We start from the raw sequence: 22,365 nt of genomic DNA, 5'->3' as shown, positions 1-22,365 counted from the left end.
TGGGTGAGCGTTGTCTGCTGCCACAGGTCTCGATTATCGACCAAGACCTTCGAGACCACGACTCAGCCGCACCTTGGAAATCCACAGGACGCCAGCTTTAGCCCAGCTAAATCCCATCGTCTTCTTTTCCTTTGCTAAACCAATCTTCATGACCACAAAGAAATCTTCAACCCAGGATCATCCGGAAGAAACTTTTCGAGCGGCCTGTCTAATTCAATTATCTCGCAACCATGAGATCGGCCATTCTTGCCCTGGTAGCTTTGCTCCAGCTTGCCTCAGGGCAGGTTGACTCTAGCTCAACTACGGCAACCGATTCTATCGCTTTCACCACCACTGCAACTGATACTACTGCCTCTGGTGCTGCAGGCTCAGGATCAGCGACGACAACCACATCAGATCCCATCACCCAGACTATCGCCGTCGGCCTGGGGGGTCACACGTTTAGCCCCAGCGTCGTGCAACTCTCTCAAGGAAATTTTGTCGAGTTTCAATTCTATCCAACAAATCACTCAGTTATTCGAGCCGAATACAAATTCCCTTGCATTCCCTATGAAATGACAGGTGAGTCACATGCAACCTTCGCTGTCGGATAACTCGCTCTTGTTTGCTTGTTTGTTCTGTCATACCAACTAACCCGCTTCTTCATCCAGGGGTGGACAAAGTTGGGTTTGACTCGGGTTTCCGAATTGTTGACGCAATTTTGCCCGATCCACCCAAATTTACCCTTCGCATCAACGACAGTGAACCAATATTCTTTTACTGCGGAGCGCCAGGTTCCTGTATCGACTGGCAGATGGTCGGTGTAATCAATCCCAATGCAAGTGTCTCTTTGGAAGTACAGAAACAGTATGCCGCCAACTCATCATTCATGCTTCTTCCTGGAGAGGACTGGCCCAGCGAGTCAGAGACCCCCTTCACCACAACGACGAGTTCCTCGACATCTTCAGCAACTGGCACATCAACAGGCTCAGCATCGGGTGCAAACTCAGAAGCCGACGAGAGCCATTCCCATGGCCTCTCGACGGGTGCTATCGCCGGTATAGCCATTGGTAAGCCCTTTCCCTTTCTACTCAAACATCCTTGACAACTAATCCTTCCCTCAGGTGCAGCAGCGGTTGCCATTGCCGGAGCGGCGCTCCTGTTCTTCTGTGGCCGCAAATCTCGTCGCAATAATGCTGCAGCTCAATCCCAACCACCTATGGCCCCTGCACCGCCAGCTTACATGCCGCCTGGAGGCTTTGATTATCGCAGCTCAATGCAGCCATCAGTCATGTCGCCTGTACTGAATAAGCATATGTCGGGCATATCTACTGCCCCTGTTCCCATTACTGATGCCTTTGGCAACCCAACTGGACAATACGCCCAACCGCAGTACCCAGGAGCTTATGCACAGCAACCAAACTACCAGCCACACATGACGCCCCAACAGCCATATGGATGGCCAGGCTCTCCTGCACAAGACATCTTCGGTCAAGCACCAACACCCCAGCATGAAAACCAGCCATTAGTTGCTGGAAGTGAACTGCACTCGCAACGAGCAAGCAGTCCAGGTTCCACCGGCGCTGCACCCCAGCCCCAGAGCGGAGGTATTGAAGGATTCCTGCAACGGCAAAACAGAATGAGCCCTGCGCCTGAGCATGAACTCCACACCCAACAGACCATGCCGTAAGTTAGTCTCAAGCCAATGATAGAAATTCTTGCCTAACCCTCTATTGTTGCAGTCTCATGAGTCATCAACGACAGACATCAGCCTCTGGGCCATTCGAAATGTCGGCGGGCCGCTGAGAAATCGATCGTATAAACATATGTCGCTCCGATGAATGACCACAAGATGATGCATGCACCACGACACTGATATGCCTACGCCCAAATCTCCGCTTATCAATATTTGGCTCGCATACAATTCCCCAGCTCTTGAATCGAGTCACGAACTCCGTCGATGCCCAATCCGGACCATCACAGTTTTTTCAATCTGTTTTTTGTTCAACTTTTTAGCATTGGCGTTTGAGTATAAAATTTATTAGCCCTGCGGCCGGCATGGGTGGCCCTCTCCTGGAATAGGTTGGAACCGGGACATTTGGTTTCCATCATTTGGTATGTTGTACTTGGTGCGCTGAAGACTTTCAGACCATATTGGTATTTAATGTCGAGAAAAGACGCATATACATGCCTCAATTTTTCTTGGATCGTGACTACGCGAGATTCCATTGCTCTTAGAGTCGTCCGCTTGTCAGTTGCATTGGCACCCATTAAGCAGCACAACAGTTCAATTTCTATTGGATATGCACACTTCCATCTTCGTCTCCTCCGCGAGATATCTACATCTGTCTATTCCAACCTTTTAGATCTGACTATATATTTGCATATGGTTTTTACAAATCTCGACAATTTTTCACGTCACGTCTTCCTCAAATAATCCTTGCCGCCAGTATAAAGACTCAGGACGCCATAAAGGCCCGCGAAAGGCCAAATGCTCCAGAAGCCCTTTTCAATACCGAGTTTCGTACCGTCACCATTATTACCAAGCGGCAGGTCTTCCTGGTCGACCTTCGTCCTCACCTTTTCGTAGACGGAAGGCAAGCCTTCGGCGTTGTATTTCTTCCGCAGGGCGTCGTACGCCTTCCGATCGTAGATATTCCAGAACTCGTCCTCGGTGTAGAAGGTCTGCGCGTACAGCCACTTCATGCCCTGCAGCGAGCTGAGCTTCGCCTCGATCCGGCGGTTCAAGCCGATCTGCGTGTGCTGGCGTGGGGTGGGGCCCCAGACGCCGATGTTGAGGAGTCTGTCGCCCTGTGTGCGTGCGGCAGGCGCGTTATGCGGACTCATGCTTACGCTCTCGTCCAGCTTCAGCGGGCACAGCCAGCGAGGGTAGATGGTGGGCAATTCGGTGTCGAGCCAGCGCGAGAATTCGGGAACGTTGCGATTGGGAAGCGCCATGTCCTGCACGATGAATCGCTGCATCAGCCCTGAGCGGTGCAGCGCGTGGTACATGGCGCGTGTATGGAAGCAGTTGTCGAAGGCGTAGCGCATGAACCGCGTGAACGGGGTGTAGAAGTATTCGAACGCCCATTTGCCTGTCCAGAAGGCGCCGCGGTCGTAGCGGAACAGATAGTCCGTTACGGGGATCAGATTCTTTCTCGGAATGCCCGTGCCCTGGATTTGTGCTTCGGCATGTAGGTAGAACCACTCGTCCCATGGCTTTGTGAAGGTCACTATCGGAAGATCATGCTCTCCTTTGCCATCCTTCTTCTCCTGGCCTGGCTCTGCGAACCGCCCAGCCATGATGACACCCTTGTCTGGAGCGAACATAATGCCATCCAGAAACTCGACGCTGGCGTCCTCTGCCTGCTGTGCCAGTTCTTTCTGAGCGTCCTCAATACTGTTGACCGAGAGATAAGTCAACTCGACATGCGACTTCGCAGGGATGAGCCTGATCTCGAACAAGGTCGCCACGCCCAGCGTCCCAAAAGTGCCCGCTGAGCCACGGAAGAGATCTTTCGTCCCATTCTCATCCGAAGCAATCACCACCTCGCCGTCGGCCAACACGATCTCCAACCAATTCACGCAGCGGTCTAAAAATCCATACCGGAAGCTCGAGCTCTCACCCGCTGTGCCGGCATGCCCGCCCCCGACCGTGATGCCCGGAAACTCAGGCACTACAGGACACACCAATCCCAGGGGCAAGGTGCTGGCGACCAGGAGATCCATGGGCACGTTCGACTCGACCAGACATGTCCGCTTCTCCGCGTTAATGGAGATGACATGGTTCAGATCCGAGATATCGACCGTGCCGGCGAGCGTCCTGGTACTGGGCCTCGTCGCATTGGTGCTGCCATGGAAGATCCGAAAGGGCGTATTGGTGCGATGGAATTGTGCTACCTGTGATGAGATCCGAGCGACGGCGGTGTCGTGCCGGCTAAGCCCGGAAGATGGGGATTGCGATGATTCTCGCATGGTCTTGTTGGGGGGTGTGGCAGTGAACACCAGGATGTCCTTCCTTTCTCTCAAAATAGAGCCAAAAGGGCTGTCAGCATCATGCCTTGCTTGCCTTTTGAGACGTAAGACTATCATATAGTAGAAAGCCTCTACTACGGGTACAGTTGCTTTGAACGAGCTTATTGGCTCTTGGGAGGTACCAAGGCCTGGTGGAGCCCCCGAATCCTTCTTCTGCAGGTAGAAGTCAGACTAAACCAAATCCACTTTGGGGGATATTTTGGATGAGCACCCGAAGGCGAGGCTATGGGGCTGAGGAGGCGCTGCGGTAAGGACATACAGAGTACCTCAGCCTTGCAACAAGAAGACAAATCCTCCCTCGTTTGGTTTGGAAAAAGAACCAAATCGACGATACGAGGCGGAGGTAATGGCTTATCTCATATTCCTCATTTATCAGTTTTCGCAATTTGTGAACTACCAGATATCCCCATCCTTTTTGACCGATTGATTTTATCGTTCTTTAGGCACCAAGACGCTAGACCAGAGAAGGAGGTAAACAGTATCGTAGTTATCCTGGCTTGGAAGACAACGATTAAGCTATTGATAAGTACCCATATACATACAAAGCAACCTTCTGGGTGTATCTTTGAAAAGTTCCATGTTGGATGCGCCTCGGGTGGCTCATCCGAACCCTTGGACGATGCGGCGCTTCGGGGCAATTTTCCGGTCGAAACATGAATTGCCTCCTTACATAATCGTCTGTACGAGTAAGTTCTTTCTTCGATCTTGCTGCTAAGTGCTGTCTACCATCAGGAACACCGTCTTTATACATCAGGGACCATTGACCGGCGGCAGAACGACTTGGATGATTGTCTGGTTGCCTCATACCAGGCAGCCCAAACCAAACACTCTCCCTGTCATGTTATCAACTCGAGATATTCGAGACTTCGGAGGCAATTGTGTGATTGCTACCATCCTCAAAAACTGAAATATCAGTGGTATCAATTTGAAACGCCCTCCCCCTTACAAAACTGACTTAGAATTAATTGCTGCGATTCTTTGCGTCTGATCGCGCTGACTATTACTACTGCATCGTCCTGAGCACCTCATTTAGACATCCTTTAACTGGGCGGACAGGATGAGCACCTCGGATGCACGGTACCTCCAGACATCTCCTGAGCCCTCGCTACGCGCAGATGCGCGAACGGAGCTCCTAGAATCGCTGACACGAATCAATGCGTACAACCCACCGGTACAGACGTGCTCGACAGGGTGGAGCTTCGGGGGTCTGTACCAGGGGCCGACATCTGTGGCGTATCTATTCTACCGGCTGTGTCAGATCTACGGTCCGCAGTTTAACTTCAAAGGCCAGTCACTGCTTGACTGGGCTCAAGCGTATCTCGACCTGGGGATATATGGCAAACAGCGCCCCGTGGACGCGAACCACTGTGGTATTGCAGCGGAAGTTCTCGCGCAACTTGCGCTGCGTGCCGTCATCGAGGAGGACCCGAGTCTCGTGCAGAAGCTTTGCTCGTACGAAGGGGTAGTGAATGGAGATGCTGCCGGCGAGGGATCCAATGAATGGCTCTACGGCCGCGCCGGGTATCTATACCTGCTCCGTGTTGTCCGTGCTGGATTCCAAAAGGACGCCAAAATCTCGACCTTGGTCAACAAGACCATCCAGACAACGGTGCACCGAATCTTGACTTCGAAGCAACCCTGGACGTGGCATGGGAAGCAATACCTTGGCGCCGCACACGGCACATTCGGGATCATCTGCCAGGTGGTGCTATCATTCCCAAGCTCTGCGTCGTCTCTAGAACCCCTTCTCCGTGACCTGCTCGAAACACAATTCCCAAGCGGCAACTTCCCCTCCTCGCTACCGGCCGGCTCCGACAAACTGGTGCAATTCTGCCACGGTGGGCCTGGCGCAGTGGTGGTCTTGCGGTCGATACGACAGTATTTCCCATCTTTGCAAAACCAGATCGACGAAGCCGTATCCGCAGCACAACGCGACCTGTTCAAGCGTGGCAACCTCACGAAGGAACCATGCCTCTGCCACGGAGCTTCAGGAAATGCACTGGCACTAGATGACGATGCACAGTTTCAACATCTCATGCTTTTCGCGACAAGTAAGGCCCTTGAGTCCCATGGATGGCTTGACGAGGCTGCAAAAAGTGATGGGTTTGTTGGCTTGTTCACCGGAGAGGCCGGACGGGCATGGGCCTGGGCGATGGCTGACAACGGACTGGAGAAGGCTTGCATTGGCTTCAACGATGTTTGAAAGCCCATGTCATTTCTCGTCGCTCTACCAGCCAACCTGTTTGGCATGGTGCAGATACATTGCTAATCAACCACTCTTAGAGTTAATGTATGACTATCGATTTAAAGAAAAGGATCGTCCGAAAAGTTCTTGAACAGGTTGTCAACACAATGATCGGCTTCCATGTGTTCCATCTAGGAAAAGAAGGTCTAATACCCCCGTCAAATGATAGGGTATCAGCTGGCCGGTCTAGGACACAGACAAAGACAGCGTGCGGTGCGATATCGGCTTCCCAGATAATGCAGCGTGATTCCTGATGTCAATGTGATGCTGCTCAACGTTTCGATGCCGTTCAAGGGAAGTGGTTGGTGCTGGGCAAGGCAGAGCATGAGATATCGATTTTACCACAACTGAGGGTTGTCCGAGACCTAGTGCTTCCTGGTATCTCGTCTAAGGATTAGATGTATGGGGGTCAGTCCGCAAGAGGGTCGGATTTGAAGTGGTGCAATGCGTCGCTCGCAGGTCATTTCTGCCTGATGCAACGACAGGTAGTGTGAGAGCTCCTGGAAGATACTTCGGCATTGTCATTAGGTAAAATGTGCTCTAGGGACCTGAATCACTTTATATGATGCACTTGTAGAGACGAATACAAGATTGAAGTACTCCTGAGTCAGGCGAACTATGGGTGGGCTTTGAATACCTGACTCGGAGCATTCAAAGGGGAAGTTACGTCCGAAACTCGAGGGCCCTTGTCCAGGAACACCCACTCCTTCTAGGTGGCCCTCCCTCCGCATCTTCAACTCCAACTTTTCATAATCTCAAATCAATTGCCCAACCCTCACTTCGTTTGGAAGCTGATGTGATCTGGTCACTCAGACTCTTGCCCACCACACATTCCAAACCCTGTCGACCATCTCAAGATGCCGTCCGCGACGACAACGCCCTCACAGATCCCAACAACCCATCCCGACATACCGCCCTTCCCATCGCCCTCGACCTTCTCCATCCTCCCGGACGTCTATCTACTGATCGCACGTCTGAACATCCTGCAGTCACAACAGGCACCCGGCTCACAGCAAACGCAGTCACAAACACAGACACAATCCCAATCCCAAGTGCAGACTCATCAACCCTCCTCGAGCTCCACCACCGTGATCGGCGCCTCGCAGTCGCAGCCTAGACAGACCACCTTCTCCGCGACTTCCAACCTCACAGGGGGAACACACACACAGCAACTACCGCCGCCGCCACTACCCTCAACGCAAACCGCGACGAACACGGCGCCTCTCACCTCACGGCACATCCAGACCACCGGGCCCGCGATCGACGCGAAAGAGTTGCCGGCGCACATCTACCCGATCAAGCAGAAGCTGGTGAAGGCGCGGTCGGCGGTGTCGACGCTGCCGGACCTGGACCGGACTGTGGACGAGCAGGAGGCCGAGATCCGGCTGCTACTGCGTGATGTCGCGCTGTTGAAGGCTAGGCTTGCGAAGTTGGGGGGCATTGCGTGTGGGGGTGTCACTGCGGGCACAGGAGGAGCTGTTGATGCGTCTATGCAGGGTGGGGAGGGGTGAAAAGAAAAGGAAAGAAAAGGAATTGAGACATGACAAATGACTGAAGATGGAGAAATAACATACGACTAACGCCATGTGGATATCCCACCGCCGGGGTATTCATTTACATTACATTTCTATCGATCGATTGACATGTACACTTCCTAGCTTGGATGAAGTGGGACTTTTTGGTTCTTCACGTGGAATTCTGTTCCATTAAAAAAAAGTATCGTTGAAGATACGCCTAATGCCCTTTTGGTGCTTTCCGGCCTGGGACCCAAAGATCCTCTTCCGTTGAAAGAAGACATACCCGACCGCACCGCTTATCTCGCTGCCAACCAACCTGGGAAAGCCAAAACGCCCTTTAGTTCATATATCCTTCGTCCGAGCTCATGGCCTTTGCTTATTTCAATGGCCGTTCTTATCTACACTGGGAGAGGGAAGCTGCTAGCCCAATTGGCAATCTCTTGTCTGAGCTTGAGGATCTCTGCGACGGAGTCGTTGGAGGCAGTGGCCTTGAAATCCTTGAGCTTGTTGGCCTCCTTCGGAAGATCGCCCTGGATCTTCTTGCACAGCTTGATGGCGGTGTCGATATAGTGTGCGATGCGCTTGAAGTCGTCTTCACCGAGGCCACGCGAAGTCATGGCGGGAGCACCAATACGAATACCGAATGGTGTCAGTGCAGACTTGTCTCCAGGGATACTGTTCTTGTTGCAAGCGATGTTGATCTGTTCAAGCACCGTCTCGAGGCGAGCTCCGTCCACGGATTGAGGGCGCAGGTCAAGGAGGACCATGTGTGAGTCGGTTCCATCGGAGACCAGCTTGTAGCCGAGTTGCTTGAATTCGACTTCCAATGCCTTGGCGTTCTTGATGACTTGCTCTTGGTACTGCTTGAACTCTGGTGAAGCAGCCTGCTTCAATGCCACCGTCAAGGCGGTAATGGTGTGATTGTGGGGACCACCTTGGTGACCGGGAAAGACGGAGAAGTTGATGGGTCCTTCGAGGTCATAGAGGACCTGCTTGCCGGTTTTAGCATCGGTGCTGCGAACGCCCTTGCGGAAAAAGATCATGGCTCCACGAGGGCCACGGAGGGATTTGTGGGTGGTGGTTGTGACAATGTCGGCGTGTTCGAAGGGAGATGGGATCACACCAGCAGCAATCAGACCGGAAATATGTGCCATATCAACAACCAGATATGCTCCGACCTTGTCTGCGATCTCGCGCATGCGCTTGTAGTCGATCAGACGGCAGTATGCAGAGGTTCCGGCAACGAGGGTCTTGGGTCGGTACATGAGGGCGTTTTCCTCGAGGCGGTCATAGTCGATGATGCCCGTCTCCAGGTTGACCCGGTACGGGAATGTCTCGAAATAAGTAGAGACAGCTGAGATTCTATTTGCCCAATGATATCAAAATCATCGTCTCTCTTTCTATACAAGGGAAGAGGGTTCGGCTTACTTCTTCTGTGGGGTCTGGTATCCGTGACTCAAATGTCCACCGTGTGGCAGATCTAGACCCATCAATCGATCATGCGGTCTCATGATGGCCTGGTAGACCTGCAAGTTGGCGGGCGAGCCGCTCAGGCATTGGACATTGACACCCCACTTCTCCTCATCTAGTTGGAAGGCCTTCAAAGCTCTTGCCTGGCACAATAACTCGACGGAGTCGATGTGCTGATTTCCACCGTAGTAGCGGGCACCGGGGTAGCCCTCGGAGTACTTGTTGGACATGGGTGAGCCCAGGGCATCGAAGACGGCTCGAGAAGTCACGTTCTCGGAGGCAATGAGGATGATGGATTCTCGCTGGCGCTTGATCTCTTTTTTCTATATAATTTTGGTCCCGTGAGTAGTCTGTTGAGGTGTGCGGAGGGGAGTTGCATAGGGTTGCACAGGCATACCATTATCTCGGCGACCTCAGGGTCAGAATCGACGAGGGATTTCTCGAGCATCTGTAGCAATGAGTTTCAGTCAGTCAAATGCCGCCATTCCTAATTTTCCTGCAGCAAACACGACTTGCTGTTCAAGACTGAAGAAGGACTCACTTCTTTGTGTGCGTTAGAGAGGGCATAGTTGCCGCCGGCGACAGGCACAGAACCCATTGCTGAGGGTTGGTATATTAAGATGTTTGATGGCTAAGAGATCTTTGAAATTTGGAAGGTGAGAGGGAAGATATGTATAGAGAGTAGGAAAGGGAGGTGACTGCAGCTCGGAGGCTTCGATGTGGTTTTTCGACAAAACTTTTTGCTGGATGGCCTGCGAGTTGCGCGCGAGGGGTAATTACTATTTTATTGGTGGGGGGTTTTCGTGGTTGCCGGTCGCTGTCTTGGTCGTAGAGTAGTGAATAATAAGAGGAGCAGCTGTTTGTTTCCGTGCTAGGTTAGCCGTTCCTGGGGGTGTCACCCAGTGTTCTACTAGTTACTAACCTGGGCAGGACTGTACGGAGTCGAAGAGCTTGTAGGTGGTGGCCTCCCAGTGCGATTGGGTGTGTGCTTGCTGGCTGGGGTGCCTGGGAATCCACCGATTCGAGCCCGATTCCAGGCCTCAAATCCCCGAGTTTATCCCTTAGAATTTCTCCCCGCCTGCACATGGAGATGCATTTGGAGTGGGCGTGGCCGCGTAGATACTGGAGATATATTAGCTATGTCCTCCGTACTGGCCCACTACTATTCCCGTCCTCGATGATGCGGAGGGAGCATGATACCCGAAACAGAATTCCTATCCATAGAAATCATACACTCCGTTGACCACTGCGTAGTCCTGTAAATATGACTGTGGGGAAACACCACTTTATTCCATGGCTGTTTCTGTGGAAAATGAACCACATTTGCAATGGCGAGTTGCTGGCTTGCCTGCTCAAGGTTCATTCTCACAAGGCACCCTCCTCATCCACAAGCCTCCGTTTCTTTTTCTTCTTCTTTTCGCCTGACCCAGTGACTCTGTCCTTTTCCTGGCTCCTCTTGTCCCGTTTCCCGCCACGATGCATCGAGTCTGCATCGTCATTTGTTGCTTGTTTCCCGCCTGATCGTTCACCCACTACATCGTCGGGGACTTTGAATGTAGCCGTACCTATTTCAGTGTTCATCTCGATGTCGTCTTCGTCATTATCATTCCGTGCTGCAGGAGTGGCTCCGAATGGGGTGTATCGCATCTTGAGGCCCCCAGGCTGTTTTCTGGGGATACTTTCCTTGCCTTCCTCGACTGCGGTGAAGGTGAGTGGTGTCTCGGCCTGGTCTTTCGTCTGATGCTTAAGCTTAGGCTTGCTGCTCATCTGCCGGAGGTGGAAACTCCTCGATATCCTCATCTCGCTCTGCTCGTATGTGGAATCGCTTCCTTGTGGAAGGAGTAAGACGTCGTTTGAGGCAAAAGACGGTTGCATGTTATAGTTGATACCGTCTTTGCTGAGAATGGCCTGGCCCGACAACGCTGCCTGAATATCAAGTTCTTTGATTGCGCCGATATTAACCGTGTCTGGAGCTGAGATGTGCCATATCTGCTTGCCCTGGAGATTTTCGAATAACGAGGCACTCTCCGACGCGAAATCTGAGGCTGATAAGATGAGTGGTTCGTGGCCACGCGGTGCTTGGAAGGCTTTGGGCGGTATGTGTATCGTGGAAGTAGCAACTGGTGCCGCCTTGCTTTTCTTACGACTTGGTTGTTCCGATGTTTCTGCAGGTGACTTTCGTTTACTTGATTCAGAGCTCGGCTCCTGGCCCTGACTCTCGGTTTCAGATCCATCTTCCTCGTCATCTTCCTCACTCTCTGTTGATTGTCCTTCATCTTCTGAAGTAGTATCCGAAGCTGCACGTGGGGATAGCCTGTTTGCAGCAGGTGAATTTTCTGCTGATTTTCTTCTGTCTGCCTCTCTGAGCGGTAATTTCTTTAGCTTGGAGCTTGAGATTGGCCTCGTCTCTGAGTCTTCATTGTGCCCGCTGTCGCTCGAGTCGTAAACTTTTTCTCGACTCAGTGGACTTGGCTTTGATGGTTGCTTTGACTTAGCCATCCCCTGCAGCCAAGCTAGGAATCAACGCTTTGTCCACAGTGACTTTTTCGGGTATCAAGAATCACTTCTGGTTCTGTTGGGTTGGAGCAAGATAGTACTCAGTCCTTGCCTACAAAAATATTTTTCTTGGAGTCTCAGGAATCAGGATGGGCAGATGTGATCTCCAACTGAAAGCGGAAAATATCTCGGAACCTCCCGCAGCTAAGCCCTTAGTGCGACCACTAAGCAAAATGATCAAATTAATTAACGAACGGTTGTGATGGCCTTACACAAGTTATTCTTTTTGCATTCTCCGTGAGGACCGTGTATGACGACGAGTGAGAACAAGTCCCAATACTTCTGCTTTCATTAAACCTCACTGACCAGCTACAGATGGTACTAGTCTCAGTGCAGTCGCCAGACGCCGGCTGCAAGAGGCCCGGTCTGGCAGCTCAACTCCACGGCCACCATCACCATCACCATTACCAGTAGCTGAATTGGAGAAGAGTCTGGGGCAATCAGCCTCTGGGTTAGATGTATCACAGAGAAGTGGTGATAGAACGTCGGATGAGAAAGGCACCTCTGAAAATCAATTCACTCCACTGGTGGAGGCATCAGCAGTCCATTTCAGTTCTACCAGGGAGATAGAACCAGTCAACAAGACATCTATCAAGATCAAACTTTCTCGGCCTCAGGTACGGGTCTTAACCCAACTACTTGGCAACTACTAAGCGGGTATAGAAATGCTTCGTATTGGGAATATGCGATCTTTGGGTGAAGAACGGATCGGTTTTTCTGTACGGGGCCACCATTCACGCCTCTCCCACTGCTCATCGCATCTACGCTCCTAGCAGTCATGCTCTTCCCTCCATAGAAGCATGTGAGAAGCACACAGAGTTCCAGCTTGACTCCGTCAGTTGTGGCATCCAAGATCTGCCATATACCGGAACGAGGAATATATGGAAGCCTCCAGGTGTAGAGCGGTCAGATTTGACCTTTTTTGTCCTTGGCCATACGTTTGATCACGAGATGAAGTCACCAAAGCGTTTCAAAGAGCTCCACCTCGATTCCTGGAGGCCATCTCTAGCATCAGGTTATGAGAGTAGTATCTCATCCGCCCCTGGGCCACGCCTTCTTTTATGCGGTCGACGATCATCAGGGCTGTCGACCCTTCTCAGGTGCCTTGTGAATCGAACATTAATAAGTGATGGTCCTCGTCGGCGCAATGAACAGTCGCAGAAGGCGATTGTAATAGATCTGGATACGAGCCTGCCCGAATTCTCTCCACCAGGCACCATCAGTCTGGTTTCTTTACAGACCCCTATCTTTGGGCCGGCATTGAGTCACCCACTGTCGATACATGGCTCTTCAAGCCGGATTCTGAAGATGCACTTTCTAGGAGACGTCGAGGCGAGTGACATCTGCAACTTGCAAGTTGAGTGTATCTCAGATCTGTTGAGCGTCGAGAAGCAGTTTCGACGTGGGCCCGGGAATGCCATCACGGTTATCCTAGCACCAAAATGGCTCAACGATGTTGGTGGGGTGGTAGCTAGTAAATTGTGGGCGGAGATGGCGCCAACAGGTATTGTGTGTCTCGATCACAGCACGGCATCAGCGCACCTACGACCATGGAAGTCCCTGGCAGAGTCTACCGGCTGCCCCATTCAAAATCTACCTGTACCAACATCGGATAGGATAGCACTGGTCCGGGAACACGACCTTCAGATGCAATCATACTTCCATTCTGTTCCCTCTGGAGCTGACCGTGTATTCTGGGATGGCAGACCAATTATGGCAGACACTGGAGCAGAAATAACACTTGGCTATCAAGGCAGACATGCAGGAGTTGTTGGCATTGCCCTTGTCAGTGGTCATGTAGCTTTGGAAGATACATACGATGTCCTGGAAGGCAGTATAGTTGCTATCGTGGCGGTGAAGGCCAGAAGCATTGGCCCGTGGGATGACGAGGCCAGAGATGCCCAGGATGCAGACGACAGGAGGCTTGATGTGGAAGATAGGCATATCTTACCCGGTGTGGCACGGACCGAAGAAGATCTTCCCCGGTTAATGACCGGCGAAGAAGGCTTTGGGTTACCGGCACTGAATTCAGAGTGCCTGGGATTGGGGTTCGTTACGAGGATCGACATTGCACAGCGACAGATAAGATTAAAAGCCGGAGGAGCACGGCATGAGATTCAGGAGCGAATGCAGGGGCAACAAGTAGTGCTTGTGTTGCAGAAGGCCACATCGGATGGACGATACAAGACGGATTGGGCAAGGAGGGAGGTTGAACAGATAGGAAGAGAATAGATTTGGTCTACTACTCCCTACTACTAGGGCTAAAATGCTCTGTGTGGCTGCGAGGTGAGCCAACAATTAGGTAGGCACCCCCAGTACGAGGATGTGCATAAGGGATATCGTAGTCAGCATAGCTGAACCACGGATGCGGGATGCCTGTACCGAAGCGACGGGCATTGGGCATTGGACATTGGGCACTCAGACCTCGGGAGCCAGCAACTCCGGCTAATATCCGTTGGCCTTGAAGTGGAAGGCGCAGAATGACCGACTCAATACTAGTGACCAACTCCGGCGTAATTAGTGGTGGAAGTGGCATCGGAAGGGAACAACAATCCAAGCCGAGTGCATATAGGCTTTGAAAGCCCGGAAACGTGATTTGCTGCAGTGGGCATACTAAGCATTCCAGGCCTGCACCTTCCTGCACTGTCTGCACCTGCCTGCACCTGCCTGCAGCACCGGAAGAACAAGCGGTCAAGTTGCCACCCTCCAGGTTGATGCCAACGTTGAGCCTTCTTTCTGCTCCTTCTACTCATAACGCCCAAGGCAAAAGGCAACAACAACTCGAACTCTGAATCAACCCACCAGCAATTCCATTTCATCTCCTCTCTGCTCCTCTCAAACATCCTCATCTTCATCCTCACCACTGGAAACTGCCTCATTTCGAGACGAGAGTCGCACGACCGCTTGCCTAGTTCACCCTCCTGATCCACATCACCCGATGCCCGGTTCCCAATAAACGTCGTCTTCTCCTCGGGAAGTGCGGGTGCAAGCGACGTCAAATATTTCTTCTCTCTCAAGCTTCACCTCATCTATTTTGCATTGCGTCTAAGTCGAATCATCTCAAGTCGATCCATCCCTTACTCATGGCAGGCCGAGCGCACTCCCTTTGTATATGCATAGCACAACATGATATAAACAACTGCCACAATTCATGAACGAGGAGGATAATTAATGATACTATAAACTGATTATATTAGAATATGGATTTTACGGTAAGCCAACCCGGTGCCAGAGACAGCATCATCCCTCAGATGGCGCAATCCGCGATTCGCAATGCGCAGTCCGCAGTTCGCCCTGATGACCATCGATCGACCCTCCACCTCAATCTCACCACGCACATGACCATCAAACTGACGCTTTTCCAGATTGCTCTCACCCATTTCTGCGAGGCCCACGGTCCTAAATCCGTTCTCTGTACACAAGTCCTACCTTTAGAATGCGCCTTATGTCTGCCGCCCTCACCTCCTTTACGAGCCACACAATCCTCGGATTCCCTCACCACACAAATCCACGATCCATCCTTGGAATCCCAGCCTTCTCTTAATAATCCCCCACCGCTACGAAAGACCAATACTAATCTCACACTCCCGACCGACTTCTCCGGCGCCTCAACCACGGTCGATTCCGAGGCCGAACCCGACAGCCCCACCATTGAAAAACATCCCTTGTTTAACCCTCGAGATCAAAAGCTCGATATTCACTCTCAGTACCGCTATGGCCGTGCCCAGGGCGACACCTGTGCAAGCTGTAGTTTTAGCGTCCCCAATCGCATTGCTGAGAAACTCCCTGCTGGAGCGCCTGGAAGCAGAAGAGCAGACGGCAAACAGAACCCCAATTCAGGAGCCCCAGTTCTCAGATCAAGAGAATTCGTTTGTCTGCGCGAGCGAAGGCGTACAAACAGTAGCGGCGGGACACAACCCTCGTCCTTGAGTTCTTCCCTGGGTTCTGCCAGTTCAAATCTAACCTCACATGCGCATTCCCACTCTGAGGATTGCCATGATCACACGCTCACATATCTAACAGCGAAATCCCCAGACAATCCAGAGAGCTTCGCCCAACTCCGAGCTTCCGTCATTCGAACACTGTCCTGTGAACTCCTGCCCCGCGGCATGTCCGATGGACCTTTCTGCTTTGGAGATTCAACTACAGGGTATACAATTGCGTATGTTTTTCGACTCACAGATCCAAAAGCACGAGGCCGACGGAGAGCATACGCATTTGTCGCTCTCGCAGGCAAAGATGCGAGTCGTGCATTTCAAGCCTGTCCAATGCTTTGGGAGGCTTTTGCAAATATGGCCAAAGGGATTGAATCCGCTGCCCAACGCCATCAAGAAGCCCAAAGGCGCAAAGAAGAGATTGACGCCAGTTCACCCGAGGCTAAACCTCGGAATTATACCCCTGTGTCATCGTTTTTGACTTCGCGGAGTAATGATCCTGATGGTCACCCTCGAAGAGCTGGACATACCGCCCCACGCTCTTTGGCCGAAATCGTGGGTGATGAGAACATTTTCACAATCCTACACCAGTATTTCGTGGCTCTGTTACGATGTCTAGGTGACCAATTTGGTGGCTTGCCACTAGCCGAGAAGCCGTCTGTATATCAGTCTATAGGCGAAGAATCGCCTCGTTTTGCCAAAGTAAGCGCTGTTACCGCAGAACATCGAAACGCAAGAAGACAGAAGACATCAGAAAAACTCGATATCGATGTCCGCCATCTTGAAAGCTTACGCGACGACGACCTCACACCGACGCCAAAACCGACGGTCAATGACCCAAATCCACCCAATAATCCGTTGTCGTCGCCGCCACCCAAAGACGATCTCGAAGTCGCTAAGAAGAGAGCAAATAAGGCATTTAAACGCAATCCTCAGTGTGCTCCGTTGGCGGTGGCTGAAACTGCACAACGGCAGGTCCACGTAGGGATCGGAGGGCAGAATATTGCGGTCAGATGAGAGACCCCAGTCAGCTAGCGGAAAAGCCCGTTGGTTTTTGACATGATTAATGATGTACGTGTATTATAAGTGGGAAACATCGCGATCTTCGACATGCATGCTTGTACTGCGTACATGCGAGAGGAAGGGATTAACCGGTCGATGTCATACAATATGATATGATATTTGATCCTGTGCCTTGCAAGGCCAGGTCGGAGTCGGCAATTTATCGACCTCAGCCATATTGAATAATTGGATTCGTTGTCATATTATTTCGTTGATTGATTTACTGGCTGAGGCAGACGATCAGCTAGCTTTCCGATGGAACTGAAATGATTAAATTATTTAAGGCCTTCGATTCTGATTCTTGCTGTTCTCCTTACTTAATTGACCACTTACTGTGTTTGTTTCTCCGATCGGTGTATCCATCGATCCATCTGCAGCATAGTAATCTATCTTAAGTTGCCCCTCCAGCCACTGCATCTCATTGACACAAGTCGACGAACGTGCTTATGCTACCAAACTAGCCAATCAACCAAACCAACCTTGGTCGGTCAGTCAGTCAGTCAACCAGTCTGGTTCCTAGCCCTCTTCCCAGCCGCCCACGCATCCTCAAAGAGCGTGGGTCTCCTCTTCAAACCCAGCTTCTGGTCGACATTCAAATACCGCACGACCTCCACACTGCCCGTGCCGACACGCATCGTCTTGCCCACGATCACGCTCTCACTGACGCCCTCGATCGGATCGACCTTGCCGACCTGGCCCGCCTCGAAGACATGGTCGGCCGTCTTCTCGAAACTCGCCAGCTGGAGCACACTGTCGCGCATCTTGGCGAGGCCGAAGCGCGTGATCCCGAGAACCTCACCCTTGTACGTCATCACGTCGGCGAGCAGCGCCATGTGGCGCGGGTCGATCGAGAGGTCTTTGGTCACTTCTTGGATCTCGGTGATGATCTTGGAGCGCGCCGCTTCGATGCCGAGCACTTGGAGGGTCTCGATGATGGAGTTGGTTTGCGTGTGCGATGGGTCCACGCCGTCCGTGTTCATGCAGTACCGGAAGCCGTAGCCTTCGACCATCACTTTGTGCATTTGGATGGGTTTGGCAGGTGCTGGCGGTGCGGGTGGTACAGATGGGAGGCTGCTTGATTGATAGGACGGAGATTCGGTTTTGATGGCCGCAGCAGTCGGCTTTGTCGAGATGGCGTTGGTCTCCTGCTTGATTTCTGGTTCTGCTGTGGACTGCTCGGAGTTCAGTACCTGAGCATCGGCCTCAGCTTTGGCACGCTTCTCAGCATTCTTCAGCGCGCGAATGTCATCGGAGAGCGGATCGTCCTCAGCCATCACCACTGCACGAGTCGCGGAAGGGTGGCCTAGAACGTGGACGGTCGGTAGAATCCGACGCAAGGTCTGCAGGCGGAGTAATCGTTCATTCTGGCCTTCTTCGTCGATCTTAGCAGCTGTGCCTCGCTTCATGGATTTGATGGCCGTCTCCGTCGTGATTTTAAGCTCATCTTTCCCTTTCAGCTGGATTCTCAATTTGGCTGCCTTTAGCTGTCGGTGCTTTTGAATGGCGTTGATGATCTCAGGTACGGTAATGTCTAGACCCAAGTCATCAATTGTGTCAAGAGCAACTTTGAGATGAATGCAACTGGGCCGGTCCAGAGAGTGGCTGAGCTGGATGAATGTTGTGATGTCTTCTAGGTTCAAACTCTCGATTCTGCCCTTCACGATTCTTGCTAGTGATTCGGGAATGGTCAAATCTCGACGACGCTCAAGTCGACAAGTGATGACTGGCGTACTGATATCCTTAGACGCATTGATGATTTCCTTGATACGCGGTACGCCTGCTGTCAAACTCATACCGGCAACACCGGCAAAATGGAAAGTCTTCAATGTCATCTGAGTTCCAGGCTCACCAATGGATTGTGCTCCAACAGCTCCAACAGCATGACCTGGCTCGACACGTGCCCTCTCATATTTGTCCAAGCAAAGGTTGACAAATGCTTTCAGCGTTCTCTCGGATAGTTTTGAGGTCAACTCGAAGCGGTCGCTTGTCGACGGTGCGGCAATAGCTCTTACGAGTACATCTTGTGCTGCAAAAGCCTGCTTTTGTTTCTTAGTTGCCTTGGTGTTGGCCCGGCGGGGTGCGGCCGGTTTTCTGACAGGTCGTCTCGAGGAACCTTCAAGTGCGCCATCCTCCATCTCAATATCTTCATCTGCTTTTCTCTTGTGGGATGACGATGCTCCAGGTGCGGGAGGCGGCAAAGCAAATTGCCTTTTCTTAGCTCTTGCTTCATTGAATGAATGTGATTTCGCCATGACAAAATCGTGGATAGATCTCAAAAACGCTCGATGGCTTTCATGTTGGTCAGCAAGCCGGTCATTGTCGGTGTCATAAGGCAACTCGACACCATTGAAGTCAATTCTGGTCAATAGGTTCCGTTTGACCGAAAGAATATCTTCCATGACAGAATATATCTCGGTATCCTTAAGGCCTGGGTCACTTGTGTTATATGTTGTTGCTTCGACATGTGCATATGTACGCTCGAAGTCCACAGGTTTAGCACTTGCTTCCATGTCGACAGGATCGAGTTCATCGTCACCGAAACGAAATTGTACGATGTTAGAGGCTGAATTCCGGACAGTCCGATCGTATTGAGTTGAAAGATCTTCCAAGGACTTCATGAGACGTCGGGACATGTAACCAGTCTCGGCAGTCTTCACTGCAGTATCTACCAACCCAACTCGACCACCAACGGCATGGAACAAGAACTCATAGGGCAAGAGACCACTGAAGAAGCTGTTTGAGACGAATCCTTTGGAGGGTGGAGATCGCTCATGTTTGGCAAAATGAGGCAGCGTGCGGTCCTGAAAGCCATCTTGAACACGTTTACCCTCGATGTCCTGTTGACCAAGAAGGGCAGCCATCTGTGTGACGTTGATGTTTGAACCTTTGGATCCCGATGTAGCCATGATCATTGGCGTATTTCGCTTGCTGAGCTGTGTAGTCAGGACGCCTGCGATATTGGTACGGACCGTACTCAATACTCGGACCTGCTCTCCTTCAAGAGTCCCAGCATCATCCAACCCAGCTTTTCGCTTGAGTTTACCGGCCTTGGAATCCCGAACAAATGAACTACAATCATCAAACACTTTTGATATCATATCGCTCTTGACCACAACCAGCATTTCAGTAGGTGTAACATCACTGATGCCGACGGTGAAGCCCTGGTTACCCAGCCATCTTGCACAAAGTTTTGACAGTCGATTCATACCTTGTGCAGATGCATCTGGACCAAAGTCACGATATAATATGTAGAATAACGAATTCTTCTTTCCTGAACCGACTGTAGATTTGTCCATTCGACCACACATGATCTCAGAATTCCGAATGCAAAGGAAGCTGTCATCTTGCAGATCTCGGTGAAGACCAGTGTGATACTGCTTATGATCTCGACAGGCAGCATCAAGATTGACCCTGACGGGGGATTGCTTGTTAGGTCGCATAAGCACATTGAAGACTTGTTTGCCAGTCCATAGCGTCTCTGGTTTGATGAGCGTTGGTGGCGGAAGATCGAAGTCAGTGTCGGGTTCCAGCATGCCCACACAGAGTGTCACAAAGGTTTTCCTATCATAAAATTGTTCGAGGCTGCTAAGGAGAAAGGATGCGGTGATGAAATCTTGGATGGCGGAGATGATAGGTTCACCATTTTTGGGCGTGACAATGTTATGCTTAACACCCATGAGCAAGGTAGCCTCAGTCCTAGCTTCTTCAGTTTGTGGTACGTGAAGATTCATTTCATCGCCATCAAAATCCGCATTATAGGGATTGCAGACGCATTCGTTGAGGCGAAAAGTTCGATGCGGACGTACTTTCACATAATGGCTCAAGATGCTGAGTTTGTGAAGAGATGGTTGACGATTGAAGAGAACGATATCGCCATCCTCGAGGTGACGCTCGACAATATCACCTTCTTTCAGATCTTTGGCAACGTTGTGTGGATTGCCGAACTTCAAGAAGATTTTGAAGTCACCGTCTACTTTCTGAACATAATTGGCACCGGGCCACCGACTTGCACCATTTCGAACTCTCTGCCGAAGCTTTTCAATATTGATCTCATTGACCACTTCAGGATACGTCATGTTCTTTGCTACCAAGATAGGTACGGCGACTTCGTCTATTCGTAAATTAGGATCCGGTGAAATGACAGTACGCCCTGAGAAGTCGACTCGCTTGCCGGACAGATTTCCTCTGAAGCGACCCTGTTTGCCCTTGAGACGCTGAACGAAGCCTCTAATGGTTTTTCCGAATTCCCCTTTTGCAAGACCTGGCACATCGCTATTAATATACATGGCCAGCTGTAAAGAGAGGTAGTCCCAGTGTTCAATGACGGATTGAACTGGGGCACCTTTTTGGAGAGCCTCCTCAAGCGCAGCATTAGCAGCAATAATATCGCCAAGTTTTGCAGTGATATCATCTTCGGTGCTGGCAGCTTCTTGTCCCACAGACGGGCGGATACAGACGGGCGGAGCAGGAATGTACAGCCATAAGAAGGATTCAGGGCTTGCGGAACGGAGGCCGAGAAGTTCACGGTCTGTCTGCTTGATTCGTTTGAAGAGCTTCAGAGTACGCAACGGATTCAGATCATCCATGGCCTTCTTGAGGTGCTTCTCCAGTTCAGCGTTGCTTCCTTTTGCGCTTTCGAAGGATTTGTCGTAAGCGATCTTTTCTGGCGGAGCAACCTTTTTGGCGGAAGTTGAGGAGTTAAAAGACTTGAACTTGTCGTGGGCAATCTTCATGGAATGAGTGCCAGCCTTGCGAACGAGACCATTGATAGCACCACACTCAAAGCATGATTTTGTCTTCCGAGCTTGGTCGGCGACTCTTCTAATGATAGCGGCTTGCCTCAGACTATCATCTCCAGAACGACGAAGGGCACCTATGAATTTTCTTCGATCGGTCTCGGAAAGCAGGATGCAGGAACAGTCCTGGAAAAGTTAGTTGGATGCCTGTGGTTGGATTTGGAGAGGTGGCATGCCTTGCAAATGCTCTGGAGGATCTGAATGACTTTCTTGAAGTAACCAACGTGGAAGACGGGCAGGACTAATTTGACATGGCCAAAATGGCCATTGCAGGTCTGTAGAGGCTCTCCACAAGTAGCGCACGAGTCTCTCTTGCCAGAGACGCCCATGCGCCTGTCTAGAGGGCCATATTCGCAAAGAGTGCGCCGTCCAGTCTGTGGAGGGACTTCGAACATGCGGCGGTCGACTAGCTCGACTTGGGACTGGTTGAGAATGTCCTGGTCGGATAGAACTCCAAAGCCGAGTTCTTTGATGGCCTTTGGAACATTGTGTATGACCTGCTCTTTCCCCGGACCGGGCTTCTGTAATTCAGTTGCGACGGGCATCGTGCAGCCACCAACTCACACAGAACTTGAACCTTGACAGTCGAGAATATGTGGAGCACCAGGGTAGGGTGCAATGTTAGGGACTTTAGAGGTTATTGCGAGAGGCGAAGGTCATGGCACAGATGCTGAATCACATGGTCATCTAGCAGAGATTTCGAGGTGAAGAGTTCCAATCGTAGAACAAGTTGATAGTGTGGTGGGCGACATTTCAAAGAAAGCCGACTT

General features: G+C 51.3%; 9 protein-coding genes across 9 annotated transcripts; 5 read left to right on the top strand and 4 right to left on the bottom strand.

Moving 5' to 3' along the window:
• Positions 1-230: 230 nt before the first annotated feature.
• On the top strand, positions 231-1,669 carry A1O9_00651 (uncharacterized protein; the record flags this gene model as incomplete). The annotated part of the gene is made up of 3 exons (XM_013409814.1): positions 231-561; positions 651-1,049; positions 1,104-1,669. 3 exons carry the CDS (start codon positions 231-233, stop codon positions 1,667-1,669), a joined length of 1,296 nt encoding a protein of 431 aa, XP_013265268.1.
• A 728-nt stretch (positions 1,670-2,397) lies between these two features.
• A1O9_00650 (uncharacterized protein) lies at positions 2,398-3,954 on the bottom strand (the record flags this gene model as incomplete). The annotated part of the gene is made up of 1 exon (XM_013409813.1): positions 2,398-3,954. One exon carries the CDS (start codon positions 3,952-3,954, stop codon positions 2,398-2,400), a length of 1,557 nt encoding a protein of 518 aa, XP_013265267.1.
• Positions 3,955-5,071: 1,117 nt separating this feature from the next.
• On the top strand, positions 5,072-6,217 carry A1O9_00649 (uncharacterized protein; the record flags this gene model as incomplete). The annotated part of the gene is made up of 1 exon (XM_013409812.1): positions 5,072-6,217. One exon carries the CDS (start codon positions 5,072-5,074, stop codon positions 6,215-6,217), a length of 1,146 nt encoding a protein of 381 aa, XP_013265266.1.
• An 899-nt stretch (positions 6,218-7,116) lies between these two features.
• Positions 7,117-7,770, top strand: A1O9_00648 (uncharacterized protein; the record flags this gene model as incomplete). The annotated part of the gene is made up of 1 exon (XM_013409811.1): positions 7,117-7,770. The coding sequence occupies one exon, from the start codon at positions 7,117-7,119 to the stop codon at positions 7,768-7,770; it is 654 nt and encodes a 217-aa protein (XP_013265265.1).
• A 404-nt stretch (positions 7,771-8,174) lies between these two features.
• Positions 8,175-9,844, bottom strand: A1O9_00647 (serine hydroxymethyltransferase, cytosolic; the record flags this gene model as incomplete). Its single annotated transcript, XM_013409810.1, has 4 exons — positions 8,175-9,138; positions 9,205-9,569; positions 9,644-9,694; positions 9,788-9,844. The coding sequence occupies 4 exons, from the start codon at positions 9,842-9,844 to the stop codon at positions 8,175-8,177; spliced, it is 1,437 nt and encodes a 478-aa protein (XP_013265264.1).
• A 767-nt stretch (positions 9,845-10,611) lies between these two features.
• On the bottom strand, positions 10,612-11,745 carry A1O9_00646 (uncharacterized protein; the record flags this gene model as incomplete). The annotated part of the gene is made up of 1 exon (XM_013409809.1): positions 10,612-11,745. The coding sequence occupies one exon, from the start codon at positions 11,743-11,745 to the stop codon at positions 10,612-10,614; it is 1,134 nt and encodes a 377-aa protein (XP_013265263.1).
• A 1,008-nt stretch (positions 11,746-12,753) lies between these two features.
• Positions 12,754-14,034, top strand: A1O9_00645 (uncharacterized protein; the record flags this gene model as incomplete). Its single annotated transcript, XM_013409808.1, has 1 exon — positions 12,754-14,034. The coding sequence occupies one exon, from the start codon at positions 12,754-12,756 to the stop codon at positions 14,032-14,034; it is 1,281 nt and encodes a 426-aa protein (XP_013265262.1).
• Positions 14,035-15,002: 968 nt separating this feature from the next.
• Positions 15,003-16,754, top strand: A1O9_00644 (uncharacterized protein; the record flags this gene model as incomplete). Its single annotated transcript, XM_013409807.1, has 1 exon — positions 15,003-16,754. One exon carries the CDS (start codon positions 15,003-15,005, stop codon positions 16,752-16,754), a length of 1,752 nt encoding a protein of 583 aa, XP_013265261.1.
• Positions 16,755-17,299: 545 nt separating this feature from the next.
• Positions 17,300-22,140, bottom strand: A1O9_00643 (DNA-directed RNA polymerase III subunit RPC1; the record flags this gene model as incomplete). The annotated part of the gene is made up of 2 exons (XM_013409806.1): positions 17,300-21,721; positions 21,802-22,140. The coding sequence occupies 2 exons, from the start codon at positions 22,138-22,140 to the stop codon at positions 17,300-17,302; spliced, it is 4,761 nt and encodes a 1,586-aa protein (XP_013265260.1).
• Between the last annotated feature and the right edge of the window lie 225 nt (positions 22,141-22,365).

The sequence above is a fragment of the Exophiala aquamarina genome (assembly GCF_000709125.1).
Source record: "Exophiala aquamarina CBS 119918 chromosome Unknown aczIA-supercont1.1, whole genome shotgun sequence".
Lineage (NCBI taxonomy): Eukaryota > Fungi > Ascomycota > Eurotiomycetes > Chaetothyriales > Herpotrichiellaceae > Exophiala > Exophiala aquamarina.
Note: the sequence above shows the minus strand (reverse complement) of the source record. Positions and strands in the feature narration are given on the sequence as shown.